Source organism: Cydia fagiglandana, chromosome 7 (genome assembly GCF_963556715.1).
Source record: "Cydia fagiglandana chromosome 7, ilCydFagi1.1, whole genome shotgun sequence".
In the NCBI taxonomy this organism is placed as follows: Eukaryota; Metazoa; Arthropoda; class Insecta; order Lepidoptera; family Tortricidae; genus Cydia; species Cydia fagiglandana.
The window spans coordinates 9,475,481-9,496,520 of NC_085938.1; the positions used below are offsets into that span (position 1 = coordinate 9,475,481).

General features: G+C 41.7%; 2 protein-coding genes across 4 annotated transcripts in view; one reads left to right on the top strand and one right to left on the bottom strand.

The window, feature by feature from the left end:
* Positions 1-6,490, top strand: part of LOC134665841 (all trans-polyprenyl-diphosphate synthase PDSS2) — a 31,368-nt gene extending 24,878 nt beyond the window's left edge. Inside the window, exons 5-7 of the mRNA XM_063522869.1 lie at positions 4,487-4,647; positions 5,257-5,448; positions 6,089-6,490. Coding sequence (XP_063378939.1) covers positions 4,487-4,647; positions 5,257-5,448; positions 6,089-6,250 — 515 coding nt within the window. The 3' untranslated portion in view covers positions 6,251-6,490. The remainder of the gene's footprint in view (positions 1-4,486; positions 4,648-5,256; positions 5,449-6,088) is intronic.
* A 1,487-nt stretch (positions 6,491-7,977) lies between these two features.
* LOC134665821 (methylcytosine dioxygenase TET-like) overlaps positions 7,978-21,040 on the bottom strand; it is a 138,734-nt gene continuing 125,671 nt past the window's right edge. For all 3 annotated transcript variants that reach the window (XM_063522811.1, XM_063522810.1, XM_063522812.1), the window contains 7 exons: positions 18,590-18,659; positions 15,896-18,397; positions 15,521-15,660; positions 14,916-15,144; positions 14,388-14,666; positions 13,778-14,006; positions 7,978-12,528 (listed from right to left, as the gene is read on the bottom strand). In XM_063522811.1, coding sequence (XP_063378881.1) covers positions 10,314-12,528; positions 13,778-14,006; positions 14,388-14,666; positions 14,916-15,144; positions 15,521-15,660; positions 15,896-18,397; positions 18,590-18,659 — 5,664 coding nt within the window. In that variant the 3' untranslated portion in view covers positions 7,978-10,313. The remainder of the gene's footprint in view (positions 12,529-13,777; positions 14,007-14,387; positions 14,667-14,915; positions 15,145-15,520; positions 15,661-15,895; positions 18,398-18,589; positions 18,660-21,040) is intronic.

Sequence of the window (21,040 nt, forward strand, 5' to 3'; positions counted from 1 at the left end):
AGGATTCTAATTTACAATAGCCACAATACAATTTTGCTAGTAGTATGTAATACCTACACTACATTGTCAAGAGGAATATTTCGTTGTACAGGTGTAAGAGTTTGACCAAGTTAACACTGCATGACACTGCAAAGTGTGTCAATGTCATAAATAATGTCAAATTTCTATGAAAATATGACGTTTAGCTCTATTCAAATTGGTGCAAAGTTACGGAGTTTATAAGTAACTAGCTGTTGCCCGCGACTTCGTCCGCGTGGAATCTTATCTTCAACATTTTACATCTTTAGTACCTATAATTTTCATATCCAAGCAATGTTGAAATTAAGTACTTTTCTTTTTTAGCAAGTTGTATGAAGTTTTAAGTCAAGTGGATTATTATTTGTTGGTTGCTGAAATTACTTTTTTTGTATTCTCATAATAGGTACCTATGCCCTTATACAAAGATTCAAGTTCGACAGTCACAAAATATCTGATCTCCATACAAACTTTCAACCCCTTTCTCACCACCTTGGGGGATGATTTTCAAAAATGCTTGAATTATTTTTCATGTTTTTTTTAATTTAATACCTTTTTTTTTGCAAAAAGTTCAAGTTCCTAGCTTAAAATTAAATTTACACCCCAAGACGAACTTTCATCCCCTTTATAACCCCCTTAGGGCTTTAATTTCCAAAAGCGTTGCAATTACTTTTTTTCTAATCGGCTAATATGTCTTACTAAGAAGTTTCAAAGCATTTGAAATGGATTCAAACTTTGAACCCCATTTTAACCTTGCTAGGGGATGAATTTTACAAAACGCTGAAATTACTTTTATTTTCTTCTAATAATATCCCCAAATACAAAGATTCAAGTCCCGCGCTCGAAAAAATTTTTGATATCCATACAAACTTTCAACCCCTTTTTCACCACCTTGGGGGATGACTTTTCTGAAACGCTGAAATTAGTTTTCTGGTTTTTGAATTTGATACGTTTTTACAAAGTTTCAAGTTCCTAGCTTAAAATAAAATTTGCACCCGAAGACGAACTTTCATCCCCTTTTTAACCCCCTTAGGGGTTGAATTTCCAAAAACGTTGCAATCACTTTTTTTTCTTATCGGCTATTATGCCTTTCTAAGAAGTTTCAAAGCATTTGTAATGGGTTAAAATTTTCAACCCCTTTTTAACCCTGTTAGGGGATGAATTTTACAAAACGCTGAAATCACTTTTATTGTCTTCTAATAATATCTCTAAATACAAAGTTTCAAGTCCACCACTCGAAAAAAATTTTGATATCCATACAAACTTTCAACCCCTTTTTCACCATCTCAGGGGATGAATTTTCAAAAACGCTGAAATTAGTTTTCTTGTATTTTAATAATATATCTTTTTTACGAAGTTTCAAATTCCTAGCTTGAAAGAAAACTTTAACCCCATACTAACTTTCATCCCCTTTTTAACCCTCTTAGGGGTTGAATTTCTCAAAATCGCTTCTTATCTCTTGTACACTTTATAAATGCAATCTGGTGTGCAAATTTCAACTTTAACTAACTAGTTTCGGCTCTGCGTTGATGAATCAGTCAGTCAGTCAGTCAGTCAGGACACTTGCATTTATATATATAGATAGATAGAAGATAGATAAGATAGATATAAGTATTAATATTTCCAGTGTAGTGAGACATGCAAAACATTTTAGTTTAGTTTGGTGATTGCCCCATTGTAGGGTCTAGCACGGGTCTAGTAATAACTTAAAATCAATATGGCTTAGGAGTGACTCGGGAAAACGGCTTTTGTAGCTCTCTGAAGCTTTTTATTTTCCCGTGGAAGTAATATAAAAAAGTAAGGAATAAGTAGACAAAGTTCTATTTTAAAAGAGGTTTGAATTATGGAAGTTCTAAGAATTTTATAGGTACTTAAATGAATAGGAATAAAAATACGTAGGTATGTTTTGATTCGAATAAATGAAGACACATTTAGGGAAACTAAAAGTCTGTATTTATTGAGTAAAATTCATCTTTTCCTTCTAGGTTTCTCACGACGGGACACCTCGATTCGAGAACGGTTAGGCACCGCAAGTCATGGCACTTTGTATAGCGAACATTGTCATGTAGGCTAATCGTGTTTAGACTTTAGATTTCTCTTGTTGGTATTCAATTTCTCTTGAACTTAACGCTTTTACTCTTAGGCTAGGAACCAACTAACTTTGGAGTATTTATTCTATGTGTGTGATATTAGCTACTATTCTGAACGTTATTTTAACTTTCCCTGTGGCTCTTTGAAATAACAATTACGGCTCTTCAAGCTACCCAAAAGATCAACACGTGATTGCTGAGAGAAAATTTCGAGAAAATAGTAGGTATATACATTTTTAGTGTTCCGTATACTTCAAAAGGAAAAAAACGGAACCCATATAGGATCACTTTGTTGTCCATCCGGCCGTCTGTCTGTCTCAATATAAAGGGTCTTGACATGACAGAGGGCGGCAAAATTGACAAATAATGCTTGTTATTTAAATTTTACAAATAAATTCTGGTCGACCCTATCCTCCTAAGGCTCAAGGTACTACCTAAAGTACTTATTCAGTTCGATGAAATTTAAATCATTTTCAATTGGAACAGAGTAGATATGAGCGCCGATAGGCATTTAGCCGGCGGCGGCGCGCCGGTCAAAATCGGTCGGCGGCGGCGGCGAATCGGCGGCGTGGCCTTGAAACACCTTTGATTAATGAAAAAATAATTCAAACCGAAATTTTACCGAAAAAACATGTTTTTGATGTAGGAAACTTATAAAATAAGTGCATTTTTTAATTTCAAGGATAATTTATTGAATAAACGTACGAAAATAGTTTTATATAGTATAAACACTCGCATAAACGGTATCGCGCTTCATCAGAGCCAGTGTTAATCTTGGTGAGGCCGTGGCCGGAAGATCTTTGCGAGGCCCTTATCTTTTGTGCTAACTAAACAGTAGCAGATTGACTGTATCATCAGGAAAACGTCTTGTCGATATTCTAAAGAGCCGAAGTGAGGAAAATCAAGCTTTTTCGTTAACCAAATCAACCCAACAAAACCGATTTATATCTAAAGGTGAGGCTCGAGGCCGAGCTCCACTTAACACCGAAGACCTGATTCCGACGCATTCCCATGCGAGCATGCGAGGCCAGAGGCTGAGCTGCTGGTATTAAGCATACAGCTTAGAATCGAACGCCAATTGTGAGCTTCGCTGACGGCCGAATGCCTGGAGCGCCGATTGTGGTGCGCTTCTGTGCAAAGCCGAAGATCAAGCTGCAAGAGAGCAGAGCTTAGAACTAGTGGTCCAGTGTAAGCAAGTCCGAATGCCGATAAAGACCGAGGCCATAATGTTAAAAACTACGAAAGCGCCTGTATCTCCATACAGGCGCTTTCGTGCGAGGCCAAAGCCCGTGCTGCAGTGGAGCTAAGATCGGACAAAAACCAATGACCAAACATTTTAAAAGCGAGGCCGAAAGTTGAGCTCCAAACAGAGCCGAAAACTTGGCGATTCAGATAGCGGCATACTTCCATGCGAGCGATGCGAGGCCAAAGATTGAGCTTCGAGAGAGGAAAGTTTGAAATTTGAACAACGGCCAAGTTTAAATGAGAGCCGTTTCCGACGCCCTTCCTTTGGACGCGAAAACGCTTAATATCTGATATTAACCGCTTTTTATACATTTTAAAAACATTCAGCCATGCTTGCAATGGTTAATTTCGCGGCGAATGACGGATTACCTAACCAGCTGGCAAAATTTGTAATTTCGTTGTCCTAAGACTAGTAGCGCGGTTACCAGACAGAAAAGTTTGAATTTACCTTCGATATTTTTGAATTATATGGACCTCCACCCACAAGATGGACGGACGACCTTGTTAAGGCCGCCGGAAGACGCTGGATGCGGGTCGCTTCCAACCAGTACGAATGGAGGTCCAAGCGGGAGGCCTTTGTTCAGCAGTGGATGTCTTATGGCTGAGATGATGATGATATGGACCTAAACTACCTTTTAAATGTCTATAAGCTATTCAGAGTGGTGCCGTTAAAGATCTAAACTAAATAAAATCTGATTCTGAAAGTAGTTAGTATCTACCAAGGTCACGCCGATGCCACGCCGATAGCGCAGCGTCGGCGGCGGCGGCGCGAAAATTTCGTCGGCGGCGGCGGCGCGCCGGCGCGGCGCTCATATCTAGAACAGAGTCGCATTTGTTTTGTTTCGATCAATTCTCAAACAAAACCAAAATCAACTCTATTCTCTGCACTAAAAGTTCAAATTTCTGTGGCAAATTATGGGTTTTTCATTTGTATGGCTGGGCCTTAGGAGGCTATCTGAAAAGCACATAAAAAAATTTTTTTACCCAAATTTGCCGCCCCCTAATATCTGCCGCCCTAGGCTTCAGCCTACTCAGCCTAGTGGTAAATCCGGCACTGGTTCAGATAGATAGAGATTAGTGTTCAGTGTTTAGATTCTCAAAAAATTTGGTTAAAATACCTTATTGTCTATCCACAGAATGGGAGTGCGTGATCGACCCCCTCCCGCTAACAGGCGTATTAGGGCGCGCCCGGCGCGAGTGGGCGGCGCGGCACGTGCTCGCAGCCGGCGCCTTGCTGGGCAAGAGCTGCTCCGCCGCGCTCAAGCTGGCCGGCCACCAGCCCAAGCTGCAGACGCAGGTACCTCTCTGTTGATTTATGCGGTTCTTTATGACAAAGGTACCGCTGGAGGGACGAAGTGCAGAAAGACCTTAGCGAACTCGGCGCCGTCGACTGGACTAAAACGGCTTTGGACAGAGTAGCATGGCTTTGGTCTTTGGTGTCGGAGGCCAAGATCCACTTCGGGTCGTTGCGCCACTGCAGTAAGTAAGTAAGTTTATGACAATACAAGGCGTTTAATAAGCAGTTAACGAAGCAGGTAAGTTTGCAAGGCCCTAAATGTTATACAGGCTGGCTAAAAAATAACTGCTTTCTCGTTGCCAGGGAGGTTGTGGGATTATACTGACTGAACAACTTTTACTATGGGACGAACCCCGAAATCGCGAATCAAAAATTTTGCTGTATCTTACATTTTGGCTGGGATATTTTCTATGGAAGGGTAAATTTTTTTTCGCGATTTCGTGGTTGGTCCCATAGTAAAAGTTGCTCAGTATAATCCCAAAACCTCCCTGGCAACGGGAATGCAGTTATTTTTAGCCAACCTGTATAGTATACGTTTTTTATTATGCTTTGCGTTTCTACCTTATCTTTTCATCATCAGGGAGAAATATCTGACTTTTTTATTTCCAGGGTTACCTGTTCGGCTGCCACCTAGCCTTAGCCTGGCAAGCCTTCCTTGACTTGGAACCGTTCTCCGGCCCCGAGCCCTCCCGTTTCTCCTTAGTCGGAGCCCCATTAGCCTTCACTCTTCAAGCACGACCTGAGCTGTATGAGTACATCGAGGCTGGGCGGAAGAGTGTGCACGATGTCGACTACCATGCGGTAAGTTGAGGTCTAAGTACCTACTGTATGTTCTATAAAACGCGCCTTACTCTAATCACGTAGTCATCTGGTGGCGGATTTGCAGTCTTGGCCGCCTTTGGCCCTGTAGTAATTACTAGCCGCCCCTTTCTAGCACCCATCATATCATCATCATAAACTGCCGTGTTGCTGCCGCCCCTAATGTCTTGCCGTTCTAGGCTCGGGCCTACTGGGCCTTAGGGCACATTCGTATGATACATACTTAAGAGCCCTTCAACGTGCACACTAGCGCCACAGCTAAATAATCGTAAACAATTATTTAAATTCAACGAAAGATAATCGAAAAAAGGCGACCGCTATGTACTGTAGTGTGTATAGTATATACGTACCTAGTGTACCTTTTGAATAAGTACATCAAACTAGTTTTTATGTTGCTAGATTCGTCAATCTATGCGTCCAAAGTTAAAACGGCCGTTTTTGTTTTGAGTTCCTAGATCGACGATACCAGCAACATAAAAACTAGTTTGATGTATTCAAAATGTACTTAAATATATAATACATACGTAGCGGTACCCTTATTTCAATATCTTGCGTCACTATTATTTAGCAGTGGCGTTAGTGTGCACGTTGATGGGCTCTTAACACTTTTTTTTGTCCACAGCTATACAAAGCGGTTCTGGAGGGCGACGGCATCGAACAGACCAAGCAGCTCCAGCGAGAGCACATAGCCACCGCGTGCGAGGTGCTCGACAGTTTCCCCAACTGCGACGCGCGGACCGCACTCACCAACATCATTGTCGCCATGCATCATGACCACCTCTAGACTTACGAAACTATGGTATTTTTGTGATTGATTTAATATCTAGGTGCAGCCAAATCCGTCTGCGGGTATTCCCTAGATATACTACGAGCGATTAAGCTTAGAATAAATTTAAGAGTGGAAAAATTACTGTCTTGGGTTAGACTTGAACTCACGGCCTCTGGATCGATACTCCAGCGCACTGCCATCTGAACCACCAAGACCTCATCCATAGCCAGCAAATCTTTCCACCATATTATGGGTCAATATATAGGACCCTAGCGACATCTACCGTAAGAGTGTTACACTTCTTAAACTGCCACCGAAGTTCAGTTGCGGAGGAACATCATTCGCAGACGTTTGTTAAAAATTAAAATTATATTTACGTGCGGTTTTTTCATACAATAGTACACGATTGTTAACTTCATCAACAAAGCAGCGATTGCTTTTAGTTTCAGCAGTCAAAAGCAGATGGACTCTATTTCCTACGGTTGAAAAAAAGAAAAATACGCTCGTGAAGGGATTTTCCCGCAGACGGATTTGGTTGCATTGATCGTAACTATAAAACGGGACTAAATCGCGTAAGGTAAACGGACTAGTGCTCGACTTCCTAATGCCGATTGCTGTCACCTCTATTGGCAATGACTTAAGTTTCAAGATGACATGTACTGAGACCGCGTCAAGCACCAGTACCTACGTTTTCCTTACACAGAAACCACCACAATCAGTCCCTGGGAATAGAAATGTGACGTCGTGTGCGAAGTCGGGGATTATTTTTACGCAATTACGTCCCGGTTTTGAATGTGTAAAAATCGTAGAAGTTAAAATCACATAATCTTCATTCGTTTCTTAATAAGCCTTTTGACGGCTGCCTTTGAAAAATTACATTATTGACGTGAGTCGGGCGTATAGGCGCCATTTAATTAAGATCATGATTAAATTGATTAAGAATATTAATTAATTAACCAAAGTAAAAGAAGCTGCTGTAGGAAAGTATAAAAAATACACTTTTTTACTCCTGAAGAATTATATAATTTGAGAATAATTAGATTAATTAGTGTTACCAACGCGTAAGTTACCATATTGAAAATATTATAAATATAACTCATACGTGATTTTGTGACAGAGGGATGAGTTTTATACATGTATTTTTATACCTTTATTTATCATAATGATCAGTCTATTCTATTGACTTATTTTATACACCTATACATATTAATTTCTATATTCTGTTTGTTAAGGTAAAATATCAAATGAATTAAACGACATATAGGTACCTAAATTATGTAAATAGCTAACTCGATGTGTACCTGCTTAATTTAGGTAGGTACTTGTTGCTAGTGCCTATCTAAAAAAATAATGCATACTGTTTTCCCAGGCTCAAATAAATATAGGTTGTTAAAATGTAAGGATAAAAAAAGTCAAGACCATATTAAAATGTAGCTACAGGCACTTTAGGTACTCAGGGTAGGTATATGTCTGTAACTTGATTACTGATACCATTCCATGGAATAAATGATTTATTTTTGTAATAAATATTTTTACTTAATTCATGTTTTATTGAAAATATTTACACCTTCCTTAGTTAAGCCGCAATTTGAATTTAATTATTTACGGTTACGGTTAATTGTAATGGTTGGCTTTTTTTACCCGGCAGCTCAATTCAAGGAGGGTAATGTGTTTGTCATATTTATCTATTCAATGGGTTTAACTTAAAACGACAAAAAGGATGTATGGAAGGAAACAACAAATCGTTTTAAATTATTGTATTAATAAATAATGGTAGTTCTATTTACATGACACATTCGATTACTCTTTTGTTTTGGCAGAAGACAATAAAAATATTGTTACACAATAGGTTTGTCGTAACTTAAATTAACGCACAGGGCGTAAAGTAACCTAAATTGTAAAAACCACATGGTAATAACCCACATTCAAAACACCTGTAATCAGGCGAAATCAATCAACAAACAAACGTCATGCTTTTTGGTTACAACTTTATGACAATACTGGTCGTTTTTGGTTTTGAGTTTAGAAATTGATGAAAAATACCGCATACTTTCATGCACACTGAAGAATACACGTTACAAGTAGTCCAAGCACTCAAGTTAATGGGTATATCACAGGTTTCTAAATGACCTAACTGATACAACGCTTATAAAAGACCGATGATACATGATTTCTTTACATACGCTACAAATTTTATCTTTACAATTTTGGTGTCAAAATTTTGCCCGTGCAAAACGCGTATAAAATTATAAACTTCGGTTTAATGCTAGTACCACAGTACGATCAAAAGTCGGTATACTTAAAATTGACGAGGGACAGAATACACCAAAGGAGACATTTTGATAGTAACGTGGCTGGAAGTTGGGTAAATGAGGTTTGTAACGCGTAACTATCATTATATTCATTATAAATATTGCGATGGGTTTGATATGTGCAGTCCCGGCGGGACCGGAGCTGGGTCACGACCGTTGGCAACTGGCAATGGCAAGACTTCCTACAACGTCTACACAAATTATATCCAAATACAATTTTAGGCAAATTTTGGTAAGTTTCGAAACGTTAAGCATTTCCATAAGATCGACGACAATTCGCACCATTCGTTAATTTTAATTTCACTCCTACCTTACAATTTACATAGACTCCGATGTCTATTATTGCTTAATTTTTATAAGTTTTGTCATCAAAACTTTTAACCTATAAATAATTTCACGTTCGTCCCAATAAATTTACCATTCAATAAATACGTACACGTAAAAAATATAAACTATATCAATAGTTTAATCTTTAAAACAAACTTTTTCTTACGCTAATTATATATTAATAACTATTAATCAGTATGTTTTCATTCATTTTCAATAATACGCCTACTTTATAATCTTTCCAAGCGCCTGACAATTGTTTTTCTGCAAATATTCTATTCTTATATAAATGTATGTAATTTATTACTCATCTTTTTATTGTATGTACCTAATTTTATAAAATTTTATCGTCTACGTCAGATGATTACTTAAGTCAGTAGACGCGTCACTTGATCAAACGAACAAGGCAATGATTTAGTTAATATCGAATGTCTACAGACCTCAGTCTGCGGCCGAACATGCAGGCACTAGTGAAAAGTAAAGAAGGCTACTTGAACATGCTAAAAACAACTGCAATAATTTAATGTGATGACGTAAAGGAAATATATTAATGTCTACAGTAACACTAAACCGTCACAAAGGAAATGATCTGACAATGGTTCACGTAATACAATATAAATAAGTTAAATACTCTAAAAAGTTAAAAATACACACATCCTAACCTAATAGAAAAGCACTCATATCTTTGTGGTACTAACCGTGTCGCTCGAGCGCCACCGTCTGATTTAATAATAATAAATACGCCTAAACAAATGATCAGCAATACAGAGGAATGGTAATTAAAATACAATTAAAACAACTTAAATACATAAACAAAGGTACAAAAATATCAATAAACACGCTCGCCGTCCGCACGACCGCGTGGCGGCGGCGCGAGTATCGTCTGACGTTTTGTACTCTGTCTCGTAATCTAGTCACAGGTTAGTAGTTGAGATCATTGCGATGCACAAGCACTGCGTCGTATTAGAAAACACCCACAAAATATGCAGACAAAATACTAACCATTCTATTTTAAAACGTAGAATGTAAAATAATAAAAACTAGATCCAAAAAGGGCCACAAATCGATTTCGGCAAACTAAAATACGACAATACTCGTAATATACAAAAAACAAATCTACACGATAACGGTCACTTCGACGATACACGATTCGATACTAACATAGTAACGTAAGACTAGCTGAAATGCGATAAACACTATTAAAAAATATAACTTAAAATTACATCTTTGATCGGAAACTCACTCGGGGCACCGGGCCCGGACCGGCCCGACTTACATTAAAATTTTATAAATCGAGGAACTACAAAAGTCGGAAAGCACTGCGTCTCTACCTATAGAGTCTACTAATGGAAAGGCAACATCTCTCGTCTCCCTCACTCGGGCGCGGTGACGGCGGACGGAGCGGGGGGCGGGGCCGGGTGCGGGCGGCGCGGGGGCCGTCAGGTGGCCGACTCCTGGTAGGGGCCGGTGACCGTGCAGCCGTGCATGGGGAACAGCGTGGTCCACGACGTGGTGGTGTTGGTGGCGGCGCGCAGCAGCACGTGGCCGGCGCGGCGCGCGGCCGCCGTGGCCTCCACCAGCGCGGCCAGCGAGCCGTAGCCGCCGGGGACCGCGGGCCGGCGCTTGCCCGCGGCGGGCTCGGCGCCCGGCGTGCCGGCTCGCGACGAGGGGGCGGAGCCGGCCGAGCCCGGCGTCGGGGTCAGCCCCAGCTTCTTTAGTCTCATCTTCTCCTCCCACTCCTCGAGGCCGTGCTTCGGCCGGTTGAGGTTCCGGTGCTGGTAGAAAACTAGAGATATCCGCGTCGGATTCATCCGGTTGGGCGTCCGGACGGACGTCGTCGAGTGCATCTCGTGCTTGGCGCACTCGAAGAGCACGCTGCCGTGGCCGAGGGCGATGGCGACGCCGCCCATCTGGCCGTCCTTGAAGCATTCGAGGTTGTCGGTGACCTCGGTGACCTCCCCTATGGGCTCCGCCTTCGGCGGCTCGGGCGGGTAGGGGATGGAGAAGGGCGGCGGGTACAGGCACCAGTTCGGCGACGACTGGCACCAGTTCGGACTCGGATTTTGATAAAAATTTGGCGCAAAATTAGGATTATATTGATACCCGTACGAGTTGTAGCAGTGGGGATTTCTTAGCAGCTCCTCCCTCTTGTACTTCTCGGCGTTGTAGTACGCCAAGCTGTTGTAGTCGTTGTACGTGTTCTCGTACGGATTGAAATGTCCGTACGGATTTGTCGGGAAGCTGTAAGCGTTGGCCACCTGGGGGTAGTTTCCGTAGCCCTGAATCGGAGCTTGATTTCCGTAGGTTTGCTGATTGACAGCTTGGAAGTTGCTACCGGAAAACTCGGCCGGTTTGTTGGCCGCGGTCATATTCTGGTTATCGTCGTGGCTGATAGTGTAGTTGGCTTGAGACGTGGCAGTTTGTGGAGCAGTGTTGTTCGGTGACCTATTGTCGTATGGACTTCTGTGTTCGTATCCTTGGGCTAGTGGCGTTCTGTCGGAAGGCGGATACGGTTTCAAGAATGTGGTGTTCTCCATGCCTTCGACTGGATTGACGTGCTGTGACCGCGACGGAGGCCGCGCCTTTGGAATCCTGAACAAGGAGTTTTCGTTTTCTGGTGTCGTAGGTTCCTTGGTTTTAGAAGGATCCCAATTCTTGGATTCTGGTGATTTCCACACACTCTTTCGCGATTCTAAGGAAGCATTTAATTCAGTATTATTATTTGGAGATTTTAACTCAGGAACTTGAGAAGGAGCCGGCGAGGCCGGGGTGCTCTGCGATTTCTGCGAAATCTCAGTCAGTCTCGCGGAGCTTGGCATATCGAAGTCTGGAAGTTTCTGCGCTAGATCAGCTATGAGAGAGTTTTTATCCGTTTCCGCCGGATTCTTTTGGGACAACGTGTCGGAATTTGTTTCGCTTCTATTGGAGTCCGGACTGTAGTTGTTCGGCGGAACGTTGAGATGCGCCGTCGTGGAATCGGGGTCCTCCTTGACGACGTTGCTGAACATTTCGGCGCCGGCGAAATCCGGCCACTGGTTCTGTGAGGGGTTCATCTGATCGCCATTCGGAGGGTTCGGGAACTGGTCCCTCTTCTGCAGACCGGAAGCGAAACCGGGAAGCTCGTCGGGATTAGGGTTTTGGCAGTTTTCGACCGGGGGAGGATTGTTGACATGGTTCGGGTACATCGCGTTCTGGTGGTGCAGATTGTAGTTCTGCTCGTAGGAGTTGTACGGCGAGTCCAGAACCGTGCTGGATATCTGGTTGCTCTGCAGCTGGGCGTCGGTGAAGTTGTCTATCATGGAGGCCATGTCGAGCAGGGCGGGGTTGCTCAGGTTGGGGTTCATGAGGCCGGGAGAGTTGTGCATGGGGTTGAAGGCGGAGTTGAAGGAGTTGTTGGTGAAGGGCGAGGGGCTGGAGTGTGTGAGCGCGGGGGTGGAGGCGCGGGGGGAGGCGCTGTGCTGGCTGCGCGGGCTGGCGTCGGGCGGCTGCGGGGTGCGCGGCGCGGTCGGTAAGATGGGTTTCTTCTGGCCGTTGGGGCTCGGCTGGCTGCCGTTAGTGTTGTTGGCGTCGGTCGCTTCTTCGTCCTTTCGCTTCTTTCCGTGCCTTCGGCAGGGTTGTAGTGGAACTGAGCGCACGCGTACCTCCATAGGATATCTGTAAGCGATGAGAAAAATTTAGTTGGTATTTCGTTAACTGTGTCCTTAATTGCGAAATTGGCTACGATCTGATATGCAAATCCTTAGAGCAAGACATTATAAAAATAAGGGTATTGTTAAATTGAGTGGAACGTGACAGAAGTATCCACTATAGCTGCCGGAATACAGTCGTGACGTAGGTATTACTAAGTATTAAAACCGTTCAAAGAGATACGCTTGAAACTAGGGTTTCTGGTTTCTCGACCTTTTTAATTTCTCGAGGCACGGGAATTCTCGACCAAGATTTCTCGAGTTTCTCGAGTATCTCGAGAAATTTTGAAAGCTCCAAAAACACCATGTTATTTATTTATTTTTTGCTTTTTTTCAAATCAGACTCGTAGGAATCGTAGGTGAGATCAATAATCAAACATATGGTGCATTTTTAGTTACCATATATTGCACTCAATAATCAAAAGTACAACAACAAAACTATAGTGTATTTCTTTAGGTATTCAACAAAATATAAACAAACCACAATATGGTATTTTATTAGGCAGCAATATTCAAGTCAATAAATTTAACTCGATGTGACAAAACTTACAGAAGTTTTACTATTTACTATTAATTACTCGTAATTACTCAACGTAACAATAAAGCTGCTAAAATTGTAATATTTTTCTAATAGGAATATACCGGGATGATTTGATTTATCAATAGTAATTTAGTTTTGTAATATTTGCTATTACACTTATTACATGGTTCTATAATTCGTTACAATATTTTTTAAAGCGTTTTTTCAATAAAAAGACACTACTTGAATGTCATGAATCATGATAGTTCAAAAGTTTCAAAACATGAAAATCGGTTAAAACTAGAACGATAGGGGACGGATCAAGGTAGTTTTTTATTTGGTTGGTAATAAATGTATTAAGTAAGTAGGTAAGTAGGTTCCTACCTGAAAATGTAAATAAAAACATTGTTCATATTTATTTAACTACCTAAACATTTATTTAGGTAGTTAAATAACATAACATTATAGACACATCATGTTATACGCGTGTTTTCTTTTTACTTATCACAAATCACAAGACATTTATTTCTCGAGTTCTCGAGGCATTGAATATTTTTTTCCCGTCTCGACTTAGGACAAATTTCTCGAGATTTCTCGCCTCGGGAATTCTCGAGCAGAAACCCTACTTGAAACTTATTTTGTAAAGATTCTGGCTACAAAGCCAAGCAAAGTAACATGATAATACATCACCACTCACTTATCCAACACCTCGAGCGCGCCGCTCTTGATTTTCTCCTCCTGCGCGTCCCGCGACCCAAACTCGTCGGTCGTATCCAGCACGTATAGAGGCAGCACGTGTAGTTGTTCGTCGTTGGGCTTGGACAACGAGCGGTGGCGCGCGAGCGTGACGACGGCCGTGCAGCCGTTGTTCATGTTGTGCAGGTCGCGGTGGGCGTGCGCGCAGAAGTCAATGCATGCTGTTACGCCTGGAAAAGTGGGGGTGGGTAATTAAACTATTTCTGTCAAGAGTACTCAGAAAGAGAGTGCTTAAGTTAAACTCCGATAGTAATTCTTCTGTCTGGGAAAGCGGTTCTTCGGCTTCGACTAGTGACGTTTACTAATAATATTTAACTTTTCGAATACGGATGGTATTCGAAATAGTTTAATGGTGGTCTTATAAAACATGATATCTCTAATTTTAATAGAACGGTATACTTTCACTATACACTTAAATATCTTAATTTAGTAGGGGCCACGCGAAATCATATTGCCAAATAAATAGGCGAAAATATGACCTAACGTGGGTGCACGAAATAGCTCATGTGTCACCAAAAGTCGCCAAAAATATTTCGGTCATAAATACTTACCAGAAAACGGCCGTCCTGGCTTAAACCCCAGCCTACAATCCGAGGCCTCCTTCTCAAACTGGCACTGGTTTTCAAAGCTCTTCGGGGCCAAGTTCATGTACAGAGGGCTCAACAGTGTCGCTAGTACGTGCATTCGCTCCTCTATCTCGGACTCCTCGGTTTTGACGGAGAGTCGGAATTTGCGGACGGTTTTGGAGCGCGCGTATTTGCAGCCATTGTAGTACATCGACCAGGAGCAGCCGAAGCTGTAGGAAGCGCCGCAGGATTCTGGGTCCAGTCCTGGAATTAAGACAAATAATTATTAGTTTATCGGAGAAATTACTTCAATAGTTGAAAAAGGGGATGGACTATTGAAGTATTTAGTATACAGCTCTGAAAGATTGAAAAAGGGGATGGATCTTTCAGAGCTGTATACTAAATACCTAAGCAGTGATTACCAGCGACATCTAGCGACGCATTTCTCTTTACTTACATATTTGTTTACGAGCATATAGTTTATATTACATACATTTTTTTAAGATTATTTACCTTGACAAGCACATGTTCTGTTTTCATTAGTAGCACATCGCCGGGTGGTGGGCAAGCCGTAGCGGTTGAGTTTGTGCGACAACAGCGTGTAGTCCAAGTCGGCCTCGGATTGTGGGATGCCCTCCCACGCCACCAGACACACCACGATCCATGTAGTCGGGCACTTGTGCCCAGCGCGGCATTTCACCACCACGAGAACTTTCTCTGTGTAGCTTGAGCGACGAATCACCTGTGAAGTTGTTTTGATTAAACGATGTTGATAGAAACGAAGAGAGTAGCGTCATCTGTTGTTGAGTAGAGGTAATGTTTCGTTTTTTTTTGTTGGAATTTAGTGGCGCCATCTATTATTGTACAGCCAAAGTTATGTACGATGGCGTTTTTAATATGTGCAAAAATAAAAATAATTAAGTAATTCTAAAACATATTATTCAATGACATCGGGTCTCATTCGTAATTACGTTAAATGATATGCAATACAAAAAAAGTCCCCCTGTTAATATTTTATTGTGGTAACAATTGTTGCCAAAGTTACCTTAGGTCGGTATTTAGTGACAATAGCAAGATAAAATAATTAATTAAAAAGTCGTTGGGATCCATACACTCACCCACTTGGCCATGGGGCAGCCCTGGGCCGACTTCCCTTCCTTGCCGGTGTAGCAAACTTTCTCGATGCGCAACTCTTTGCCTGACAAGCCTGTGCGACCTTCGAGCTCCTTGCGAAGCTCTGCTAGGGTTGCTGCTGCTCCTGAAATTTATAATTAGTTTTTATGTAGAGAAGTATATTAACATAAATCAATTCGTAAGAGCGGAATAATTAGATGTTCAGTTTAACTAATTCCGTACGTTGTTAATTAAAAACAAAAAGTAATTATATTTCATTTGAGAACATTAACTTCTTATGAAAGTCAGTTAATAATCAATAAAAAACAGAATAAAAACAAATTGAGATGAGACAATGAATTAATAAAAAAATGTTTTACCTAAATGAGTGTAATAGCTGCCAGGTTCAGGAGGATTCTTGTCAGCAGAAAAACAATTGCAGTCAGGCACCTCCGTCCTCGAATTGTTTCTTAGCCGTTCCAGATTCTCCAAGTATTCCTTCGAGTAGTTAAACTGGTTCTCTTTAGCTTTACTTATATCTGGGTTGGGGGTTGGTGGCTTTTTGGGGTCTTTTTCCTCAGGGTCGTCTTCTAGAATTTCGTCCTTGGTTTGAAGGCCTGGACAGGCGCCATCTCGCAAATGTTCTGGAGGAGGCTTCTTGGTAGACCCTTGTCGGCAGCAAGAGTAGCCTATCTCGTTGTTAATGGACACTGGACCACCATCCCCGGGGTACATATAAGGCTCATGGCTTTTAGGAACATTGTAACTTAAGTTCTTGTAAATCTTATGACCTGGAGGAGAATGTTCCGATTTTATTTGCTCTATATAGTAAGGCGGTTTTGGTTCTGATGCTCTCTCAATGTTAACTCGGTTCTCGAATTCCTTAGCTTGTTTTTGTTGCTCGATATAATTCCGATTGTACTTCTGAAATCCCATGTTTTTCTGTAATCGTGGATACACTTCAGCCTCTTGTCTTCTCTCGTACGGGTAATTCTGAAAATTCTGGTAATTTTGCGCCTTTTGACCAAAATTTTCTTGCTTTATAGTAGAAATAGGTGGCAGCACTGTACTCTGCGAGCGTGCTATACCGTTTGGGTATTCCCGGTAAGGGTTGCTCATTTCCTTGCTTTTGCAATAATTTGGGTTTACGTTATGCGGAAGCCTAGACTGATCCTTCAGTCTGTCGTCTTTAGGGTATTGATATGAATCTGGCGTTTCTAGTTTAGGTATTAGCGGTGCCGAGGGATGTCTAAATTTAGCGTCGTACTCTCTTTGATCGTAGTTCCTCGTTTGTGCGTTGGTGTCGCGCGCCGGCGCGCAGTTCTGCTGATTCATTTCCGATACTGGCCCTATAACCATTTTCGACTGGAAATCTTTACTATCCGTTTGATTGTAACTTAAACTATCACTACCATACATTTCTGCATATTTCTGCGCTTCATACGGTGCAGATGGATAACCGTACTGCTCTCGCACGTCCGCGTAGGACGGCAGCTTCTGAGTCTTCGCGTTCTTAGCGTGTTTATCGTAACCTCTCGGCACTTCCGTGCCCCCCTCCCATACGTGGTGGCCACCACCTCCGAACTCGCTCGCGCCGTAGGCGTGAGCGTTCTGTGAATAATTACCAGCGGCAGGATACTGCTCGCCTAAGCGGTAATTATCTCGGAGATGGTGGCTATACGATAAAAAATGACCGGTGGTATTTCTGTCATCGTTAACGGCGACGGCGCCGCCTTTTCTCTCGTCGAGAGGTCTGGGTGGTCCCTCTCCGGGGTCGCCTTTGTCGGGCGGCGTCCCCGAACCGTCGCGTGCGTGACTCTGCTTATTGAGAATCATGGTCTTCAGTCGAGAGTTGAGGTTGACACGGTCTGATTGCGAGAATAGCTGCTGCTCGGCGTCTTCGCGCTGCTGTTGCATATGTTGGTTCTGATGGTTTTGCATTTGCTGTTGGTTTTGTATATGCTGTTGATTCTGAATCTGTTGCTGCTGATTCTGAAGTTGTTGTTGATTCTGAATCTGCTGCTGGTTTTGTATGACTTGATTTTGCATTTGTTGGTTTTGTAACTGTTGATTCTGCATTTGTTGATTTTGCAGTTGTTGGTTTTGCATCTGTTGGTTTATTCTTTGGTTGTGCTGCCACTGGCGCTGTTGCCAGTCTTGTTGCTGTTGTTGTTGCTGCTGCTGCTGCTGTTGTTGTTGTTGTTGCTGCTGCTGCTGCTGCTGTTGTTGTTGTTGCTGCTGCTGTTGTTGGCTCTGTCCGTTCTCCCTGTACTGGTGTCCGCCATTATAGCCGCCCGGGTACCCGCTACAATCGAGTGAAGCTCGCGGACCGCTGCTCCCCTGCAGGTACCCAGGCTCGGCGTTTCCCGAATGCTGTCCATTCGGGGTGTTCTCTTGCCTCTCCGTGTCGTTGCTGGATTCTCCGGTGCCGTTTTCACCGTTGTACTCCTCCGAGTGTTCTTGATAGTCGGTGCGCTCGTAGGTTTGTTGGCTGACGCTGTAGACGGGCGCGGAGGTAGTCGGGACAGCGCTTTGGTATGAGGCGGCGGAGGCGGGTCGGGAGTCATTGCCGCCGGTGACTCCTGGAGTAGCCGCTTGTTGGGCGTACTGTTGTTGGTACTCCGGGTAGTGCGGCGCTCGGGGCGAGGGCACGGGGGTGTACGCCCGCGTGGACGGCGGTCGCTGAGCCGGCACGGCCTGGACGCCCGCCTGGTAGTATGTGTTGTTGGTCACGTCGAAGGTGGTGGCGACGTTCTGAACGGTGTAAGTGGCATTGGCTTGGTAGTGCGGCGACGTGGCGTACGCTGTGTGGTTGCCCTGGTAGTCGAGGGTGGTCTGTCCTGTTTGTGTTGGAAGCTGTTGGATGAACTGGTTCTGCCAACCTGGAGAGATATGAGTATTATAAGTTAGCTACAACGCATTATGATACGTAATAGAATTAAATAGTAAAGCACATCTATGCATGAATATGAAATGTAAACTTTGCGACCTTTTCAAAGGGCTTATGTACACTCAAGCGCAAACAAATGTATGTTATTTATATGAATGCGAGTGTAAGTTTAAAGTACAATTACCTTGTGACGGGTCGGTTTGCCAGGTCGTAGGGAACCTGTTGGGATCGCCGGCGTAGAAAGGCATTGGGGCCTGTGAACAAACAATGCTCAATGACTATTGCGAATTCTTAAACAAATACATTACATGTTTCGAAATATCCGTTACAAGTACGTAAATATTAAAAGCACTAACAGCTGTCTCTTATATTATACTAGTAGGTATGATTTTTTTTTACATTTGCGGTGTTAACTCGTCAAAATAGATCTAAGTACCTACACGGCATCGGCACTGGACCGGCGAAGTTTAAAAAAAAGCGATACCGAATAAGCGACTGTCTAAAACGTTTTTTCATTAATCTGCTGTTTTACTTCGGTTTACGGGTGTAAGATAAAGGAACTTGCGTCCTATTGTTAAATATAGAGAACGTAAGAAAAGTAAGTAAGACTCAAGTTCTCTAATTTCTGTACTAAGCTGGGCCAACTAATTCGCACACATTTCCTTCACTGCGCTAAATGGTGTTGAAACACCTGGTACCTTTTTAAGTGCAAATATTACATTAGTTTCTGCGAAAACAGTATAGAATTTAAGTAAGTAAGTATGTGGTTTTGTGTGACGAGTCGTTTTGTCTAGTTATTTTTAGATTATGTCGTAACCGGGGAGACCCGCAACACTGAGGCGTCCTACTTTACTTGATGGTGAAACAAAACGTTCTAATTTCCACAAAATTTCAAACTAAACAATTTGAGCAAAGTTGTGAATTCCCAAAATAATTAGAGTTTAGAGAGATATATCCGTGAAAATTATGGTTCCTTATAATTGAAAAATATGTATTCGTTTTTATTTATTGCGTCTTTCAAGTTTAGCTAAGGTTGGTACTTCACCTGTCCAATTTCTTGGTCCAATGTGCATTGCGTCTCACTCTCTCACTAAGCAAAATGTGAGAGCAAATACGCATTGGACAAAGACATTGGACAGATGGAATACCACCCTAAGGCATATGTTATGTATAGCATTACATATTGTGTGGATACTTTGGATGTGGTATTTCATATGAAAATATTTTGCGATGACATATACTATTTATATGTAGCAGTATAGTAGGTATACATACGTAGATGTTCTAGTCATCTATAAGCTAACTATTATTTTTGACTCAATAAACTACCTAGGTAAGGGTATATGTACTGGGATAACCAAGAAGCGAGTGAAATAAAATAATTAGTACAGTACTTAAATCTGCTAAATCCTCCATTATGAAAACGCATGAAACTAGCATGAAAAGAAAATGAAATCTTCCGCTCTTGACCTACCCCGACACTTACGTACAACAGTAAAGCGGCCGAGGCTAGCCAAGGACCTCGCACATTGTTCTACGTGTGAACACCGTAATCGCGAGGCTACCAGTTTAGGTAATAATGTATGCAAATGTATGATGTTATTAAATACTTAAGGTTATTTTATTGTTTATTTAATATGCTGTAATTGTTTGCTAGAGGACACGCCTTGCGTAAATAATGAGAGCTATGGATTTACGTCCCAGATAGGTATTGTTTTGGTTTATTTATGATTTTTAAATAATAATTATCTAAGTACTAGTAAGATGTAGTATGTACTGTTTGTTTTATTTAATTTTTACACACTTTTATTTAGCTTCATCGCGTATATTTGTATATACATACGAGCATATGTGCCGTTTAAAAATGTTGTAAGGTTGTAACATTGAACCACTTCACGGTGTTTGATTGACCTGAAATTTGGCATACTTCCGTATTTCCGATGACAATGCAATAATATGCTAATATGGAGCAGATCTGATGATGCAGTCGGAAGGTAGCCAAAGGAACTCTTGGATGGAAAAATATAAACACAATGAGTTTAGAAAGGCTCTTTGAAAAGATCTCGAGAAGTGTTGGATAGAAAGTACAGTCGGCAATAAAAGTGTATAAAAACATTTTTGATGGTAACTTGTTTGAATCATAAGCTCAGTAAATTGTATGCAGTAGGTACGTAGTACGTAGGTACGTTATTAGCTTAAAAAATAAAAAAAAGAATTTGACTTTCACAGAGGATTGAATGTAATTAAGTAGAAATAGACATAACACAATATTGTAAAAAGGGAGTTGTTCCACATCTTTATCAAAACAAGCTTATCTATTAGTACAATTGTTACGTCAATCATACTTTATATTTCATTACATTGTAAAAAAATACGGAGGTACGTACGCCTGCTTCTAACATAAAAGCATAATTTGAAAAAAACTTAGGTACGTTCCGGGTTCTATGGTAAAGCCAGGTAAGAAATAAATTTCAATAAAACTCCCAGCCATATTAAATTAGTACCTAAACTTGAACGCATGGTGAGTTATAACTTTCAAAAGCGCGTATTTTATGTAATGAGTTATTACAAATCCGACCTTACGCTGCGTAAGTAAGTTCCATTTTTAAACATACAAAAACAAACAAACAGAGTC